Source organism: Ptychodera flava, chromosome 21 (assembly GCF_041260155.1).
Source record: "Ptychodera flava strain L36383 chromosome 21, AS_Pfla_20210202, whole genome shotgun sequence".
In the NCBI taxonomy this organism is placed as follows: Eukaryota; Metazoa; Hemichordata; class Enteropneusta; family Ptychoderidae; genus Ptychodera; species Ptychodera flava.
The window spans coordinates 27,896,539-27,915,540 of NC_091948.1; the positions used below are offsets into that span (position 1 = coordinate 27,896,539).

The window sequence follows — 19,002 nt, forward strand, 5'->3', positions numbered from 1 at the left end:
AGAGTGAGAGACTAACTTAAAACAAAGACAAATGTGGGCGCTGCCGCGGCCATTATACCTGCGTGCACCAAGATTAGGCAAGACAGACTACCTTACGCGAGTAGTGTGAACACCTTACCAAAAATCTTCAACTACCAGCTCCTTTCGGCAAGAACGAACGTCAACTGTTAGACCATGAGGCAATAACCAGTGACAGGCTGTTGGGAAACACAAACATCTTGTCCGGAACACCTAAAGTTCGTTTTATCCTAACCTCTTCCTTGTAGGTACAATACAGTCACTTCTATAGCACGAGTTCAAAAGTCATAATTGAAAACCACCCTGCATTCGGATCGTCGTGTCTACAATATGATTTGCATATGGCTAAAAATAGTTGTTTTGTTGGGCGCAATAAATTCCATGTCTCGGCGCGGCGCCCGAGCACACACATCGACATGACACGCGAAACAAACTTGAAAAGCCTAGCCTAGCCACGTTAAAAATAAATAGTGCAGGGTCAATCAGCAAGGAGTAGGGCCTACAAGTGAAATCCGCGATGAGCTTGCCATTCCGAAGGACAGACCGAATAGTAAGTGAGCAGTCGGGGGAACGGAAAAATGGGAGGAGCCACTTAAAGCACCCACTCAATTATCAGATTTATCTAATATAAATATTATTTCCTTGATAAAATATTCAATGGAAAACAAAAGAATGACAAACCGTTAATGGGCTGTTGACACATTCGCTAATGCGAGAACCCGGGATTGAGAAGGGCGCCTTTAAAATGATGAAAGGAAGGGTCGTCTCTCAAAAACTGATGGACAAAAAGCGGCATGTAAAACACTCACTTATGACAGTTATTTTAAATATCTTTTCGATTTTTCAGTTAAACAGGCGATATCATTGTACACCCCGTTGCAAATCACGATATGCCATAGTGCTTTTAATCCCATCCATGGGAACTGGAAGCTATTAGAATAGTGCAGATTACAGATTATTTAGGTTCAACTGGAGCATCACGAGGAAAGAATTTTATTTCAGTGTCGTCTATTTTGTGACATAAAAATTGCAAATTTATGGCGAAAGTGTATCCTTAGTTTTCATATTTTTGGGGAGGGATTCTGTTTGTTTGTTTTCTAGGGGGTACCTTTTTTCCGACGTCTTCCGACGACTTTGCCTTCTTAAGCTGGCGAATTTTACAAAATTTCAATACACCTGTCCCAGCGTTTTCACCTTCAGTAAAACTTACACCTGTCCTTTGATTCGTACATTCAGTAAACTTATATCGAGTCACTGTATTGTCTAGAATATTCATATGAAGCAGATAGCGTACAATAACGACAATGTAGCGCCTCTGTAAAAGTTTCCTTAAAATGCTGGAATCCCATAATTTCACGTAAGACCACATAACTCCGTCACGAGATCTGAAACTCCGGAATCAACTAGCCCCCAAATTAAAATATTGACACTTGGTAAATGCTTGTAAATGATCAAATAGCAATCGAAAACACCCATAACTTTTTGTAGCCAATCAATGAAATTTACAAACCGAACATCAATTGACAGGTTGAATGTTTCTTTTCTTCAGTAACGATCTTTCGATTTTACGTGTCTTGAGTATTCTGTGAGGTCACCAACACTATTTTGGCCGTGGTGGTGCTCGATTCATTGTCAACTGTTAGATATAACAAGAACAAAAATGTGCACAATATTGTGCACTATATTGTAGCTCGAAAAAATGGTCATTAACCTTTATGTTAAAGATACACATTTGTTGGTGACGACATATGTATTCATTTGGTCGTTATTTGAATTTTCTTTGAGGAGGCTGTCATAATCTTCCAAGTTGGCGCACATAATAGTAAAATTTCACGCTCACAATACATTAGCGTTCTTGGATGCCAGTGATCAAGTTGACGTTTCTTTGTTTGGACTCTAACAATGCTGGCGCCACGAAATACCAGCACAGTATCGATGACATGATCTCACTCATTTACACAATTACAAGAATTATCCAGTAACTTATTTTTCTCATGGAGGTATTCTGCGTACTACCCCCATGTTCTATTGTGTTTCAACCAATCGTAATATTGAGCCGTTGTTATCATTTTAATTAGTCCCCACGGACACCGTCCGGGGGGACTTATAGGTTTGGTCATGTCCGTGCGTGCGTGCGTGCGTGCGTCCGTCCGTCCGTCCGTCCGTCCGTCCGTTCACGCAGATATCTCAGAGATGCAAAGAGCGATTTCATTCAAACTTGGTACAAGGATTACTTCATATGTCATACAGATGCACGTCGATTTGTTACGATCCAATATGGCCGCCAGGCGGCCATTTTATTACGATTTTTTCATGTAAAGAGCCATAACTCAGACATGTTTCAACCGATTTTATTCAAAGTTGGTACAAGGACATTGACCAATGTCATAGATATGTACATTGATTTTTTGTGTGATACGATCCAATATGGCCGCCAGGCGGCCATTTTATTACGATTTTTTCATGTAAAGAGCCATAACTCAGACATGTTTGAACCAATTTTACTCCAAGTTGGTACAAGGACATTGACCAATGTCATAGATATGTACATTGATTTTTTTGGTGATACGATCCAATATAGCCGCCAGGCGGCCATTTTATTAGGATTTTTTCATGTATGGAGCCATGACTCAGACATGTTTCAACGATTTTATTCAAAATTGGTACAAGGACATTGACCAATGTCATAGATATGTACATTGATTTGTTTTGTGATATGATCCAATATGGCCACCAGGCGGCCATTTATTACGATTTTTTCATGTATAGAGCCATAACTCAGACATGTTTCAACCGATTTTATTCAAAATTGGTACAAGGACATTGACCAATATCATAGATATGTACATAGATTTGTTTTGTGATATGATCCAATATGGCCGCCAGGCGGCCATTTTATTACGATGTTTTCATGTATAGAGCCATAACTCAGACATTTTTCAACCGATTTATTCAAAGTTGGTACAAGGACATAGATAGGCACGTTGATTTTTTTGGTGATACGATCCAATATGGCCGCCAGGCGGCCATTTTATTACGATTTTTCCATGTAAGGAGCCATAACTCAGGCATATCTCAACCCATTTTATTCAAAGTTGGTACAAGGACATTGACCCATGTCATACATATGTACATCGATTTGTTTTGTGATACGATCAAATATGGCTGCCAGGCAGCCATTTTATTACGATGTTTTCATGTACAGAGCCATAATACTCAGACATGTATCAAGCGAATTTATTCAAAGTTGGTACAAGGAGATTGACTAATGTCATACATATGCATGTCAATTTGTTATGTGATACGATCCAATATGGCTGCCGTGCGGCCATTTTGTTACGATTTTTTCATGTACAGAGCCATAATTCTCAGGTATATCTCAACCGATTTATTCAAAGTTGGTACAAGGACATTAACCTATGTCATACATATGTAGGTCAATTTGCTTCATGATATGATCCAATATGGCTGCATGGCAGCCATTTTGTTACAATTTTTTCATGTCCTTAGCCAAAACTTGGGCACATCTCAACTGATTTTATTCACGGATTTTATTGAAACATAGTACAAGGACATTGACCTATGTCATACATATGCACATTGATTTGTTTTGTGATACAATCCAATATGGCCGCAGTGGTGCCATTTTTTTTTCTGAATTTTTCATGTCTGGAACCATAACTCAGACTTGTATCAAGCGAATTTATTCAAAGTTGGTACAAGGACATTGACTTATTTATACATATGTATGTCGATTTGTTTCACGAGATGGTCCAATATGGCCACATGGTAGCAATTTTGTTATGGTTGTTTCATGTCGAGAGCCATAACTCTGGCAAGTCTCAACTGATCTTATTCGAAATTGGTACATGGACTTTGACTTATGTTATACATATACGTGTTGATTTTTTAAATAGTAAGATCAAATATCGCTGCATGGCTGTGATTTTGTTACAATTTTCGAATGTACAGAGCCATAACTCAGACATATTTCCACCAGTATCATTCAAAGTTGGTACAAGGACATTGACCTATTTCATACATATGCTCGTCAATTTGTTTCACGTCATGTAGCAGTAACATGTCAATTATTGAAGTTTCGTAAGTAGGCTGATATGTCAAGAAATACTGCATCAAATTCATGAAATTTTGTACAGATGTTAAGCTCACATTGCTTTAACATTGAAAAAGACATTTATCAGTGTCATTTTCATTAATTTTTAATTGCATAAGTAATGAACTTTCCTAATTAGAGTGATATAGCCACAAATTAATACAACGTCAAATTTGATGAACCTTGATACAGATGTTGATCTCATAGTGTTGTAGATACTGCATCAAGAAATATGGTAACATTGAAAATCTGTTAAGTGTTAGGCTTGTATGCAAAAGTGTTTTACAACATCCCGTTGATTAATTCCTAGTTGACTCATTTTATGAACTTTAGGATGGTTGCCTACATTGGTTTTATGTTTTCATCACCATGGAACTCATTCTTGGCCATTGAGCACCATCTGTATCGCAGTATTTTTATCACAGACCTAATTAATGAAGATGACTCTATCCTCTCTGAGGACATGTAATCAAAGTACCCATTAACAAGTGGGGACTGTGTCATCAACGATGACTTGTTTATTCATGGCGTGGGTTTGAAACAAAAGAATTGTAGCAAGCCACGCACGGGCATGTGATAATTTCTACTTTTGTAATCTTTTCTAATGTCGGTAAATCAAAGTATTGTCTTATTATATTCTTTATGGCGTCGGCATCCGACATAGCCAAGATACTGTATAAATGGACACACTTACGCACATGAGAAAGCTAACGAGAGAAGAACTCAAGGACCGATAACCACGGTCACTCTCTTGTGGAGTGACCGAGACAGGACATTCACTCAGAAACTAGAACTTTGACCGAAACTAGAACTTTGACCGAAACTAGGAACTGGGACTCAGACAGACTCATGTATCAGCAGCTGGGCCGAGAGGCCTAGTCATGATTCCGTATTCAATAAATAAGTTCCAGTTATACATCAGCACTCGTCGTCAGATCCAGCTTCCTTTCCTTTACGTTATGACAATGCAGTGGTTTTCCTTTAAGCCATTTTCAAGTTTCGACCATCTACAACTGAGACGGGAAAAAGAAATATGGCTAGGATTCGCGACTGTGAAAATCGTATTGTTAATTATCTCCGTCGCATGATTAAATTTGATGAGTCACAACATGAGGCCGACATGTAATCATATCTCTCCGTCACCATACCAACTCTGAGCGTACATTGACCACTTTGCAATCGTGTGTTTTTTCTTGAAAGTAGCACGTCCCTGACGGAATGACATCGTATCAATTAAGGCGGATGACATTTAGCATATCACGAGAGACTTGTACAAGTGTAAGTGACACATTTCAGTGACATACGCCACTTTTGGGGTGTATCTGCCGTCCATATTTTCCCCACAAACAAGCATTGCCATCAAATCCTCTATCAGCATTTATTACTTTGCCTGCCGATTTTTCCAATTTAAACATCCGCTCCACACATCCAATTGCCCATCCCTTAGTTGTTTTGTATGTCAACTTGGATCCCTTTACTATGAACATTAAACACACTCCTGTCGTCCTAATGAAATAGAGGATGGATACTCATAGCAAGATACATGCTACAGTGTATCTCTTATTCTGTTATGTTTGAGGCAAACATCCCCATTTTGCTTGTGAAGCTCGTCTTCAATATGGTATTCCTGACCATTTCTCTTAAGGAAAATTTCTCCTCTAATTTTCATTATATATGTATGATTTCAAAACATACTTTCCAAGACCCATAGAATTGACATTTCAGTAAAAGGTAACATTCAGCTGCAATGCACATGCTATCATTAAGGATATTCATTTATCCAAATATATACAAGGTTTGAAACTTATACATGACTGTTGAACAGCAAAATAATTCTGATTCCGACTACGGCAAATAAAACATTAATGTGAAATACACATAAATTACTGGTGCATTTAAAGTCTTTTGAGGCTATCTAAAATTATACCAGGAAAAGCACCGCTCTTAAGACTGAACAGCAACAGACTTTCATAGCCCCCGTATCATATGGCTGTTATAAAGAAAAAGAAAATGTATTTGAAAATGATTTTTTTCCGGAACCACCTTAAATGGCAAATATGGAAATAACTTAAATAGCGATGGCTTGATAACTTTCACAGAACACAAAGCAGAAATGTCTAGGAATATGCAAACTGAAAGCAGTTGGACTTGCGTTTCATGAAAAATATGATGTTAAAATATGATATAAATGAAAGAGAAAACTGCCCAAAAAAGTTTTCTTGTGCAAATATCATAATAATCTTCACAAGTCAAAATTAAAAATGCAAATTTCATGCAAATTTGAACAAATATAAAATAAATTGTCTCTTCAAATATATACACCTATTATCACAGAAATACCTCTGTCAATAACGGAAATTTTTGGAAATTCGGAAAAATCATAATAATAATATAATATTTTCATAATGATGCAAGCCACATGTCTGAGATTCCACTCACTTCTAGAGAATTATCCAGTAATTCCTTACACCAAACCTGGTCACATAATTTTTTTGAGTTACGATCTCCACAAATTTGGTCTACAGACGGACAGAAAGACAGACTGAAACACACAAGACTGGCAGAGTGATGATATTGGCATCCGATATGCCTCTGTCACACAAATGCCAAAACAGCAATGTTCTGAACTTTGGGGAATACAGACAAAATGTTTACAAAGTTGTATCTATAAAAATCCATACCTTAATTGCTAAAATGTGTCTGTGAAGCTTCGATAGCAAGTCTCCACTGCGTTGTCCACGTGATAGCATTTGAAAGAGGATAACATTTTATAAATGTTACCAAAAACATGCCTAATGGAATGTGGAAGTTATCCAATTTGATTCCGTTTTATCATTGTATTAAAGCCTTACGTTTTGATTCAAACTCTCATTCAAATCTCATGGATTATCTTCCTGTGTGAAGATAAACACAGGAAGATAAACACGTTCAAGTTCACAGCTTTGAGGAATTGATGCAGATGTGTTTCATACTCCATTCTATGGAAAAAAATGTTAAAGATTTTTACAAATTTCGATTAAGTCACACCTTCACTCTTACCAACAAAAGACATTTGTTTTTTGGTCATAGGTGCTGCTGGTGATCATATATTAATGATGTAAACACCTAATGTATAGACCTTATATAGTTGCTATAACTCTGTATAAAGATTACACGTTCCGTTATTGGTTATTGTATGTTGTACATTAAAACAAAACTAGGTAATGAGTATTTATGCAAAACAGAAGATAAATCATCCAAGTAAGGATAATAGTTAAGTCACTCCGCACAAACTGTATTTTAAGAGCAAGCAAATGACAGTCCATCTAGGGAAATGATCCCTCGCTAGAGCAACAATCACCGCACTGAATTGTGTCCACATGACAAATACAGGTGTCATCACCCTGCAGAAAGAAAAAGAAGATGAGTGTAAGACAATGACCGTTCTGAATATTGTTTTCGAAACATTATGCAATTAACATGTGACAAACTGTGGGTACTGTTATCTGTATTTAAATTATCAATTTGAACATAACTTGTTATAATTTTTTTTAATTGTGCTTATGTATTTATTTAAAACAAAGGGAAGAAAGCTGGTAATACTTATGATGTAGAAAAAACATTTAATGTTGAAAGTCTTCATAACTATTATTCACTTTGAAGATCAATTATTCTACAATCAAAATATTGTGAAAACTTTCGTGATTGAAAACAGTATTCTGTTATTCTGATTCAATCAGGTTGTTCAGCAAGTATCAAAAAGTTTAACTAGAAAAATACTTACTGGTGCTGAAGTTGTACTGGTGGAGCAAGATCTGAAGGTTTTAATCCAGGGCTTCTTTGTATCGGGTGATCTGATCGTCAAGACTTCTCTGAGTAACACATTCTGCCAAAATAAAATATCATTAGGCACATAACTACCGGTACATGCAACTATGGCAGGTTACAGGGAAAAATGCATTGTACCTATTGTAGGCCTATATATGCTACACAGTTCGCCCTGCCATGCAGAGCCACATGCTTTGTCTTGTTGTTAGGCAACTCAATTACGTGACTGCAAATACCAGGATGTGAAACAACAGTCTGAAAGGCGATAAGGAACGGCCGACCGTTGTCGATTAATCGGCTCACATATTTCTATACAAGATGATAATGGGACGTCAAGGACATGCATAAATCGTAGACATGAACTGACTAGTATTGTACAAATAGCAATCTCTTTGTTTCGGCAGAGCTGGTCGTGTGAGGGCCCGTTCTGGTCAAAATTATGTTTTATTAATTTTAGTATGTTAGAATTAATTTTATGTAGATTGGAATTAATTTACTAGCACCTCGAATTAATTGTATCTTTCTTTTAATTAATTTTTATATGCTTTAATTAATATTGTGTAGTCATACCGAATTAATTTTATGTGTTCCAATTAATTATTTCTGCTTATCTTTGCTGTAATTAATTTTATGTAGTCTAGAATTAATTTTGCTAACATTTCAAATTATTTATTTTATGTGCCGGAATTTATTTTATGTAGTCTAGATTTAATATATTAATTCCTTCAATTAATTTTGGGTTCAAAATGTTTTCACGTGCTGCAAGTTGAATGTTTGCTAGAATTAATTTCTACCAGTGTCTTGAATTAATTTTGTGTTCGGTCTAAGTAATTATGTGTGTGTACGCTCGAATTAATTGTGTTTGTGCGAATTATTATATGTGTTCGCTCGAATTAATTTTATGTGTTTGCTCGAATTAATTATATGTGTTTGCTCGAATTATTTTCGGCCGATCCCACAGTCCTTTGCGCACACTTTCTTAAATCAATATGGCGGCTCCCGACCCGGAGTGGTATTATTCAGGCGCGCGCTCGAACCGTGATCTGTAAAAATGGATATCAATAAACTGATCACAAAAACTTTTGTGGTGTCTCCTGTCTGAGGGATCTTGTATGTGATTGCCCATAGAGCCAAGCCCAACCAATTTTGTGTTTTCACCCTTTCTATCGGGCTTTGCCAATCATCGTGTACTGTACTGTAGTGTAGTGCATTGTACTGTAAGCGTACGCAGCATTCAAGGCGAAAATGAAATCTGCTGAACAGATATCTACGAATATGAAAACCAATAAAGAACTTAACAATGACCACCAGGAAATGTCTCCAAGCTTGATTACTGTGAAATGTCCCTAATTACAAATATAGCATTCGGCAGTTTCACCTCTATCTGTATATATATATACAGATAGACACAGGCGTTTAAACTGTCGCTACGCGAAGCCGGCCTGTTTTCTCCTCCGGTATACAGGCGCTAGGCCGGCTTCGCGTAGCGGCATTTTAAGCGCCTGTGTCTATCTGTATTATATATACAGATAGAGGTGAAACTGCCGAATGCTATATTTGTAATTAGGGACATTTGACAGTAATCAAGCTTGGAGACATTTCCTGGTGGTCATTGTTATTATAAGTTCTTTATTGGTTTTCATATTCGTAGATATCTGTTCGGCAGATTTCATTTTCGATTGCTGCGTACGCTTACGGTACACTGCACTACACTTCAGTACACGATGATTGGCAAAGCCCGATAGAAAGGGTGAACGTTCATGTCTGACGTAAACACAAAATTGGTCAGGCTTCGCTCTATGGCAATCACATACACGATCCCTCAGACAGGAGACACTACAAAAGTTTTTGTGATCACTTTATTGTATTGATTTCCATTTTCACAGATCACGGTTCGAACGCCTGAATAAACCACTCCGGTCGGGAGCCGCCATATTGATTTAAGAAAGCGTGCGCAAAGGACTGTGGGATCGGCCGAAAATAATTCGAGCAAACACATATAATTAATTCGAGCAAACACATAAAATTAATTTGCTCAAAGACATAATTAATTCGAGCGAACACATAATTATTTCGACCGAACACAAAATTAATTCAAGACACTAGTAGAAATTAATTCTAGCACACATTCAATTAATTGCAGCACGTGAAAACATTTTGAACCCAAAATTAATTGAAGGAATTAATATATTAAATCTAGACTACATAAAATTAATTCCGGCACATAAAAAACATATAAATAATTTGAAATGTTAGCAAAATTAATTCTAGACTACATAAAATTAATTACAGCAAAGATAAGCAGAAATAATTAATTGGAACACATAAAATTAATTCGGTATGACTACACAAAATTAATTAAAGCATATAAAAATTAATTAAAAGAAAGATACAATTAATTCGAGGTGCTAGTAAATTAATTCCAGTCTACATAAAATTAATTCTAACATACTAAAATTTATAAAACACAATTTTGACCAGAACGGGCCCCCATATGGTCGCTGCGCGGCCGCTCGATCGTGCACCCTCTTTGTTGTGGAATGCTGCATGCTGGCACGAGTTAGATTATGACTCACTTGACCCGGTTTTTTGCAGGCCTCATAACTTTCGCGAACGTGTGGGTTTATTTTTCACTACACAAATTAAAAAAACTACTCATTTTAAACACTTAAGCCTGTGATTTACAACTACCGTCATACTAAACTTAAATGTAAACATCCTTCAAACTGTGAAAACCCGTTTCAACATCTAAATATTTAAATTGATTAAATTTGAATTAGTCGCTAATTTTGGAACGTCGTCAGGAAAGCAATGATAACCATGTTATGCATTATGTTTTCAATCGGGTTCGAACCCACAACATACGGCATCAGTCGCCTAGCGGAGAGGCAGCAGACAGAACCGCACGGCTAAATCCCCACTCTCAAAAAAGAGTGGTTCAATGGCCGGCTTAGTTGTTACATTTTTCTGACTGCGACCGCTCCACACGTTGTAGAGTTCGTGAAGCACTCACGCACGTACGCTCACTATCACACATCGCACACACAAACTTTATCAAAGCGAAGCAATGAATACAACGCTAAACTGGGCGAACGAGTAGTAGATAAAAGGGGTGATAACAAGAAGTTTGCTCGATATCGCGTCATATTCTTGTAATGTACCCGCAAATACAGACAAATCAATACGACGCTTCATCAACCAAGGCCAAACGTGCAATAAACCCATGTTAAAGTATGGGTCGTATGCAGCAGGAGCTGTCTCTAAAGAGTAACACTGAGAACGAATAACATTGATGGTAATAAAATAAGCATGACAGTTATATTAGTGAAGTTGCCACCATATTTTCAATTTGAACAACCAAAATACAGGTAAAAGGGAAATGAAGGCAACTTCATATCGGATCTACCGTTGTAGTGATATGTACGGTTTAGCGATATGGTGAATGAGTGGATCATATGACGAGACGCCGCTAAGTTAACGGTACGTGTACAAGTGATTTCACCCTGGCCATTTTCTGTGCCAGATCACCTGTAGGCTGAGGAGTTTAATTCTTGCGATTCGTCTTCACGCACATTTCGGGATTTCAGTATTACATCCCTTCATCAGTCGCCCTACTCATCTTCCGCCTAAGGGGAGAATCCATCTTCCCTATATTAAAGAAGAAGCCAGGCTGTAGAGTCAATCATCGTTGACTTACTCTACCATATGTGAAGGGATCAGGTGTGCGTCAGGTGTCATAATTGACCCATCCAAGACCGGCGTTCTTGACCCTTTGTGTTTTAATTTCGTGTTTGTGCATATAATATTGTTTCAAGCCTTGTTAAGGCTTGCTTTCTCGGTGTTAGAGAAATTTGTTGTGAAAGGAATTAGGAAGTGACTGCGTCCTTGCAAGGTAATTCAAACGTTAAAGTATTGAGGTAAATTTTACTTTTCGCCATTCACATTTACACTACAAGAGGGCCCAATGTTTTTGTTATGTGTGGGGGGGGGAGAGAGAGGGAGAGAGAGAGAGAGAGAGAGAGAGAGAGAGAGAGAGAGAGAGAGAGAGAGAGACTTAAAAACAGAGACAAATATGGGCGCTCTCGCCGCCATTACACCATGCACCAAGATAAGCCAAGACAGACCTGACATTTATACAGCATGACCTCCCGGGAGTAGTGTTAAAGCCGCCGTTCTCAATCCCAGGTTCGCGCATTAGTGGGTACTCCACCCTGTCAACATAGTATCGTTTTCATTGTTTTGCGTCAAACACCGCTATATTAGTAGATTTACAAACATAAATTCATGTCGAACGTCGATGAGCACGTCGGAGTACGTACATTTTGGCATGAGGTGTTTTCACCATGCTTGGAGCGTTCGAGTTACAGATTTCACCGATTCCAGCAGTGTGTCGCTTGGCACCGGATGCGGACAGTGTCCTCGACCATCTTCCCCCCTCTACTCTATGCCTCGATCCACAAAATTACAAGTCAATATACTGGTATGCAAAAAACACGATCTGCATCGTTCGAATCTCTCAAATTCTTAGAACTAATGTTTTATTAAATTTGGAAACATCGATGTCGAAATAATATAAAATGAGTATTTTCTGAAGATTGAACTGTGATCCCGACGTACTCAACCAGCCAACGTAAAACTTTTATGAGGCCAAGATGGCGGTCGGAAGTCAGAAAACAAGTCCAGATCATCGTGTATTACATTATTTGCCAATTTCTGCTGCGTGACTTCGTTTGCATTCGAACAAAAAAAGTACAAAAATCAGATGCATTTCGAAAACTCGGACAGGAAATCTCGTAAATTTCTCAGACGTAATGAACTTTGATCGATATGCAGCGGAACTGCATCGCGTCGGTTATCGATAAGATGGCACTTGCTCACGTGGATACGTACGCTCGAAGTGACGGCGGAACGAAACAGAGGAAGTCAAATCATCCTTTATAGCTCCATGGTCAAATAAACATTTGGTTTATTAGTAGACTCATGGAGGTACAAATGACACTCCATGGGAAACTATACACGGATACCGTACCACTTCACAGCTCTGTGCCTGGGTATTGAACATTTCTTGATTTGTCATTCTGAGTTTAGCATCATTAGTGTGGCAACGCGTCTATCTGACTCTGACGGAAGTATTGGGATATCATTGACCGGACACACGCTTGGTGGCGTGATTAGCGATTTTTGGCCTGAAAACAGCATCTGATGCAGGCCGATGACGTACTCGTCAAAAGAAGCAAATTGATATGCCATTTTGTGTGACTTTTGTTGTCCGATTGTTATATCCAAATTTGCCTAGCGTACCATACACATTTGCCATCGTTGGGTGTACGGTAGAAGCCACAAAATCAAACCAAACAGCCCTTTTCAGGGCCATCAAACTTTCCAGTAAGAGAGAACCCGATAATACATTTTCTTCTTCATGGCACGTTTGTGGAGGGACCGTGTTCACGGTTACTACGATGTAATCAACTTGAATGTAGTCTGATCACGTTTTTTATCCCCAGAAATGTGGGGGGTAGGTACAGTACAAAAGTTGGATAACTGTGAAGAAACTATTGCGCACGTCTTTCGACACTAGAAATCTTGACACATACACTGTATCTTATTTATTTTAGTCACCATTAGCAGATAAGGCGAATGCTAATAAACTTTAGGTACACATCCAGCTAACTCGTGTCTTACTTTGCACAAGGTTTGATTGACATTGGTATTGGAATCCCGATCGGCGTCCCCTGGGTCGACGTTCTCACTGGCCATGCACAATTACTCACTATAATTGTACCCAAAACCTATCGGTTTAAAAAAATATGGAGTCGTTATGTATTGATCAGGTATTTACCCTGCTGTAGAGCATTCTCATTTCATAAATTTTCGTAAAAAACAAAAAAACGCAATCTGTGGAGTTCTCAGTTCAAGCTACTCGCACGGTGTCTCTTCGCATAATGAGCGTCCTTTCATGTAATCCGGTATTTATAACCAATGGGCGTCTTTAACATCTTACCGATATTAAAATCTTCTACTACGAGCTTCTTTCGGCAAGAACGAACGTCAACTGTTTCACCATGAGGTAATCACCAGTGACAGGCTGTTGGGAAACACAAATTCTTGTCCGGGACACCTGAACTTAGTGTAATCCTAACCACTTCCTTGTAGGCACTGTTCTACTGCATAAGTTCAAAAGTCATAATTCAAAGCCGCCCTGCATTCGTCGCGTCTTTGCCACAATACGATTGCATAGGCCCTATAGCTAAAAATAGTCATTTTGTTGGGCGCAATACATTCCATGTCTCGGCGCGTCGCCCGAGCACACACATCGACATGACACGCGAAACAAACTTGAAAAGCCACGTTAAAAATAAATAGTGTAGGGCCAATCAGCAAGTAGTAGGGCCTACAAGTGAAGGACAGACCGAATAGTAAGGGAGCAGTCGGGGGGACGGAAGAATGGGAGGAGCCACTTAAAATGAAGAAAGGAAGGGTCGTCACTCAAAAACTGATGGACAAAAAGGGGTATGTAAAACACTCACTTATGACAGTTGTTCTAAGTATCTTTTCGATTTTTCAGTTAAACAGGCGATATCATCGTACACCTAGTTGCAAATCACGATATACCATAGTGTTTTTATTCCATCCATGGGAACTGGAAGCTATTAGAATAGTGCAGATTACAGATTATTGAGGTCTAACTTGAGCATCACGAGGAAAGAATTTTATTTCAGTGTTGTCTATTTTGTGACATAAAAAATTGCAAATTTATGGCGAAAGTGTATCCTTAGTTTTCATATTTTGTTTTGTGGGGTTCTGTTTGTTTGTTTTTTTAGGGGGTTACTTTTTTCCGACGTCTTTCGACGACTTTGCCTTTTTAAGCTGGCCAATTTTACAGAATTTCAATACACCTGTCCTAGATTTTTCACCTTCAGTAAAACTTACACCTGTCCTATGATTTGTACATTCAGTAAAACTTATATCGAGTCACTGTATTGTCTAGAAGATTCATATGAAGCAGATAGTGTACAATAACGACAATGTAGCGCCAATTATATATGCCGCTTTAATAGTTTCCTTGAAATGCTGGAATCCCGTAATTTTACGTAAGACCACATAACTCCGTCACGAGATCTGAAACTCCGGAATCAACTAGCCCCCAAATTAAAATATTGACACTTGGTAAATGCTTGTAAATGATCAAATAGCAATCGAAAACACCCATAACTTTTTGTAGCCAATCAATCAAATTTACGAACCGAACATCAATTGACAGGTTGAATGTTTCTTTTCTTCAGTAACGATCTTCCGATTTTACGTGTCTTGAGTATTCTGTGAGGTCACCAACACTATTTTGGCCGTGGTGGTGCTCGATTTATTGTCAACTGTTAGATATAACAAGAACAAAAATGTGCACACTATTGTAGCTCGAAAAAATGGTCAGTAAACCTTTATGTTGGAGATACACATTTATATATTATCTATATATAATCTTATGTTACTTTAGCCTTGTTGGTGGCGGCATTTTGGATCGTTTGGTCGTTATTTGTATTTTCTTTGGCAATGAAGTGGTTGTACTTCCAGCCATTTCGAAGTGTCGAGCATATACAACTAAGACGGGAAAAAGAAATATGGCTAGGACTCGCGACTGCGAAAATCGTGGTGTTAATTATCTCCGTCGCATGATTAAATTTGATACAGCATGAGCCGACATGTAATCATATCTCTCCGTCACCAAACCAACTCTGAGCGTACATTGACCACTTTGCAATCATATTTTTTCTTGAAAGTAGCACGTCCCTGAGGGAATGACATCGTATCAATCAAGGCGGATGACATTTAGCATATCACGAGAGACTTGTACAAGTGTAAGTGACACATTTCAGTGACATACGCCACTTTTGGCGTGTATCTGTCGTCCATATACTGTAAATATTTTTCCCACAAACAAGCATTGCCATTAAATCCTCTGTCAGCATTTATTACTTTGCCTGCTGATTTTTCCAATTTAAACATCCGCTTCACACATCCAATTGCCCCTCCCTTAGTTGTTTTGTATGTCAACTTGGATCCCTTTACTATGAACATTAAACACACTCCTGTCGTCCAAATGAAATAGAGGATGGATACTCATAGCAAGATACATGCTACAGTGTATCTCTTATTCTGTTATGTTTGAGGCAAACATCCCCATTTTGCTTGTGAAGCTCGTCTTCAATATGGTATTCCTGACCATTTCTCTTAAGGAAAATTTCTCCTCTAATTTTCATTATATATGTATGATTTCAAAACATACTTTCCAAGACCCATAGAATTGACATTTCAGTACAAGGTAACATTCAGCTGCAATGCACATGCTATCATTAAGGATATTCATTTATCCAAATATATACAAGGTTTGAAACTTATACATGACTGTTGAACAGCAAAATAATTCTGACTCCGATTACGGCAAATAAAACATTAACATGAATTACACATAAATTGCTAGTGCATTTAAAGTCTTTTGAGTCTATTCAGTACATATTTGAAATTATACCTGGAAAAGCACTGCCCTTAGGACTGAACAGCAACAGATTTTCATAGCCACCGTATCATATGGCTGTTATAGAGAAAAAGAATATGTATTTGAAAATGATTTTTTTCCGGAACCACCTAAAACGGCAAATATGGAAATAACTGAAGTACGGATTGCTTGATACCTTTCACAGAAACACAAAGCAGAAATGTCTAGGAATACGTAAACTGAAGGCAGTTGGACTTGCGTTTCATGAAAAATATGATGTTAAAATATGATATAAGTGAAAGAGAAAACTGTCAAAAAAGTTTTCATGTGCAAATATCACAATAATCTTCACAAGTCAAAAATTAAACAATGCAAATTTCATGCAAATTTGAACAAATATAAAATAAATTGTCTCTTCAAATATATACAGCTATTATCAGAGAAATACCTCTGTCAATAACGGAATTTTTTGGAAATTTGGAAAAATCATAATAATAATATAATATTTTCATAATGATGAAAGCCACATGTCTGAGATTCCACTCACTTCTAGAGAATTATCCAGTAATTCCTTACACCAAACCTGGTCACATAATTTTTTTGAGTTACGATCTCCACAAATTTGGTCTACAGACGGACAGAAAGACAGACTTAAACACACAAGACGCAGAGTGATGATATTGGCATCCAATATGCCTCTGTCACACAAATGCCAAAACAGCAATGTTCTGAACTTTGGGGAATACAGACAAAATGTTTACAAAAGTTGTATCTATAAAAATCCATACCTTAATTGCTAAAATGTGTCTGTGAAGCTTCGATAGCAAGTCTCCACTGCGTTGTCCACGTGATAGCATTTGAAAGAGGATAACATTTTATAAATGTTACCAAAAACATGCCTAATGGAATGTGGAAATTATCCAATTTTAATTGATTCCGTTTTATTATTGTATTAAAGCCTTACGTTTTGATTCAAACTCTCATTCAAATCTCATGGATTATCTTCCTGTGAGAAGATAAACACGTTCAAGTCCACAGCCTTGGGGAATCGATGCAGATGTGTTTCATACTCCATTCTATGGAAAAAAATGTTAAAGATTTTTACAAATTTCGATTAAGTCACACCTTCACTCTTACCAACAAAAGACATTTGTTTTTTGGTCATAGGTGCTGCTGGTGATCATATATTAATGATGTAAACACCTAATGTATAGACCTTATATAGTTGCTATAACTCTGTATAAAGGTTACATGTTCCGTTATTTGGTTATTGTATGTTGTACATAAAAACAAAACTAGGTAATGAGTATTTATGCAAAACAGAAGATAAATCTGAATTCACCCAAGTAAGGATAATAGTTAAGTCACTCCGCACAAACTGTATTTTAAGAGCAAGCAAATGACAGTCCATCTAGGGAAATGATCCCTCGCTAGAGCAACAATCACCGCACTGAATTGTGTCCACATGACAAATACAGGTGTCATCACCCTGCAGAAAGAAAAAGAAGAGGAGTGTAAGACAATGACCGTTCTGAATATTTTTTTCGAAACATTATGCAATTAACATGTGACAAACTGTGGGTACTGTTATCTGTATTTAAATTATCAATTTGAACATAACTTGTTATAATTTTTTTTAATTGTGCTTATGTATTTATTTAAAACAAAGGGAAAAAGCTGGTAATACTTATGATGTAGAAAAAACATTTAATGTTGAAAGTCTTCATAACTATTATTCACTTTGAAGATCAATTATTCTACAATCAAAATATTGTGAAAACTTTCGTGATAGAAAACAGTATTCTGTTATTCTGATTAAATCAGATTTGTTCAGCAAGTATCAAAAAGTTTAACTACAAAAATACTTACTGGTGCTGCAGTTGTACTGGTGGAGCAAGATCTGATGGTTTCAATCTTTTCCCGGGCTTCTTTGTAGCGGGTGATCTGACCATCAAGACTTCTCTGAGTAACACATTCTGCCAAAATAAAATATTATTATGCACATAACTACCGGTACATGCAACTATGGCAGGTCACAGGGAAAAATGCATTGTACATTACAAAAATTGCAAACTTCAATCTGAATAATTTATTATGTTTTCCTTTATCTCATCACAGAAATGGCAGTTTGAACAGACTCATCAACTCATTTGCAATAAAAACATAAATGTATAAGAAACTGGTGTTACAATAGTTATTTTTGGTAAAAGAATGTTGCATTAAATGTTCATAGCTAAATGTTAAGTATTGTTGCACTGGATGGACTGAAAGAAACCCATATACCAATGTACAACATTACTATAATGTAACCATGCGGACTGAAATATAACTGAATATGTTGTCTGACAGAGAAGCTTTAGATTCTTTGCTGTTTTAATTTACTCACTGTAATGAGTTTAATAGAGCTGAGAGGATCATTTGTATTGTTAGGAATTCGCATGCTATTTTTGCTCACGTGTTCACACACGTGAGCATATGTCGCAGCGATGTCTGTCTGTCTGTCTGTCTGTCTGTCTGTCCGTCTGTCTGTCTGTCTGTCTGTCCGTCTGTCTGTCTGTGGGTCCATTTTCTC

The 19,002-nt window shown here is 37.4% G+C and overlaps 1 protein-coding gene across 1 annotated transcript in view; it reads right to left on the bottom strand.

Annotated features, from left to right (window-relative positions):
* Positions 1–16,170: 16,170 nt before the first annotated feature.
* LOC139121900 (semaphorin-2A-like) overlaps positions 16,171–19,002 on the bottom strand; it is a 33,959-nt gene continuing 31,127 nt past the window's right edge. The window contains exons 16-17 of the mRNA XM_070687193.1: positions 18,300–18,406; positions 16,171–17,919 (exon numbers count right to left, since the gene is read on the bottom strand). Of these exons, the coding sequence (XP_070543294.1) occupies positions 17,842–17,919; positions 18,300–18,406 (185 nt within the window). The 3' untranslated portion in view covers positions 16,171–17,841. The remainder of the gene's footprint in view (positions 17,920–18,299; positions 18,407–19,002) is intronic.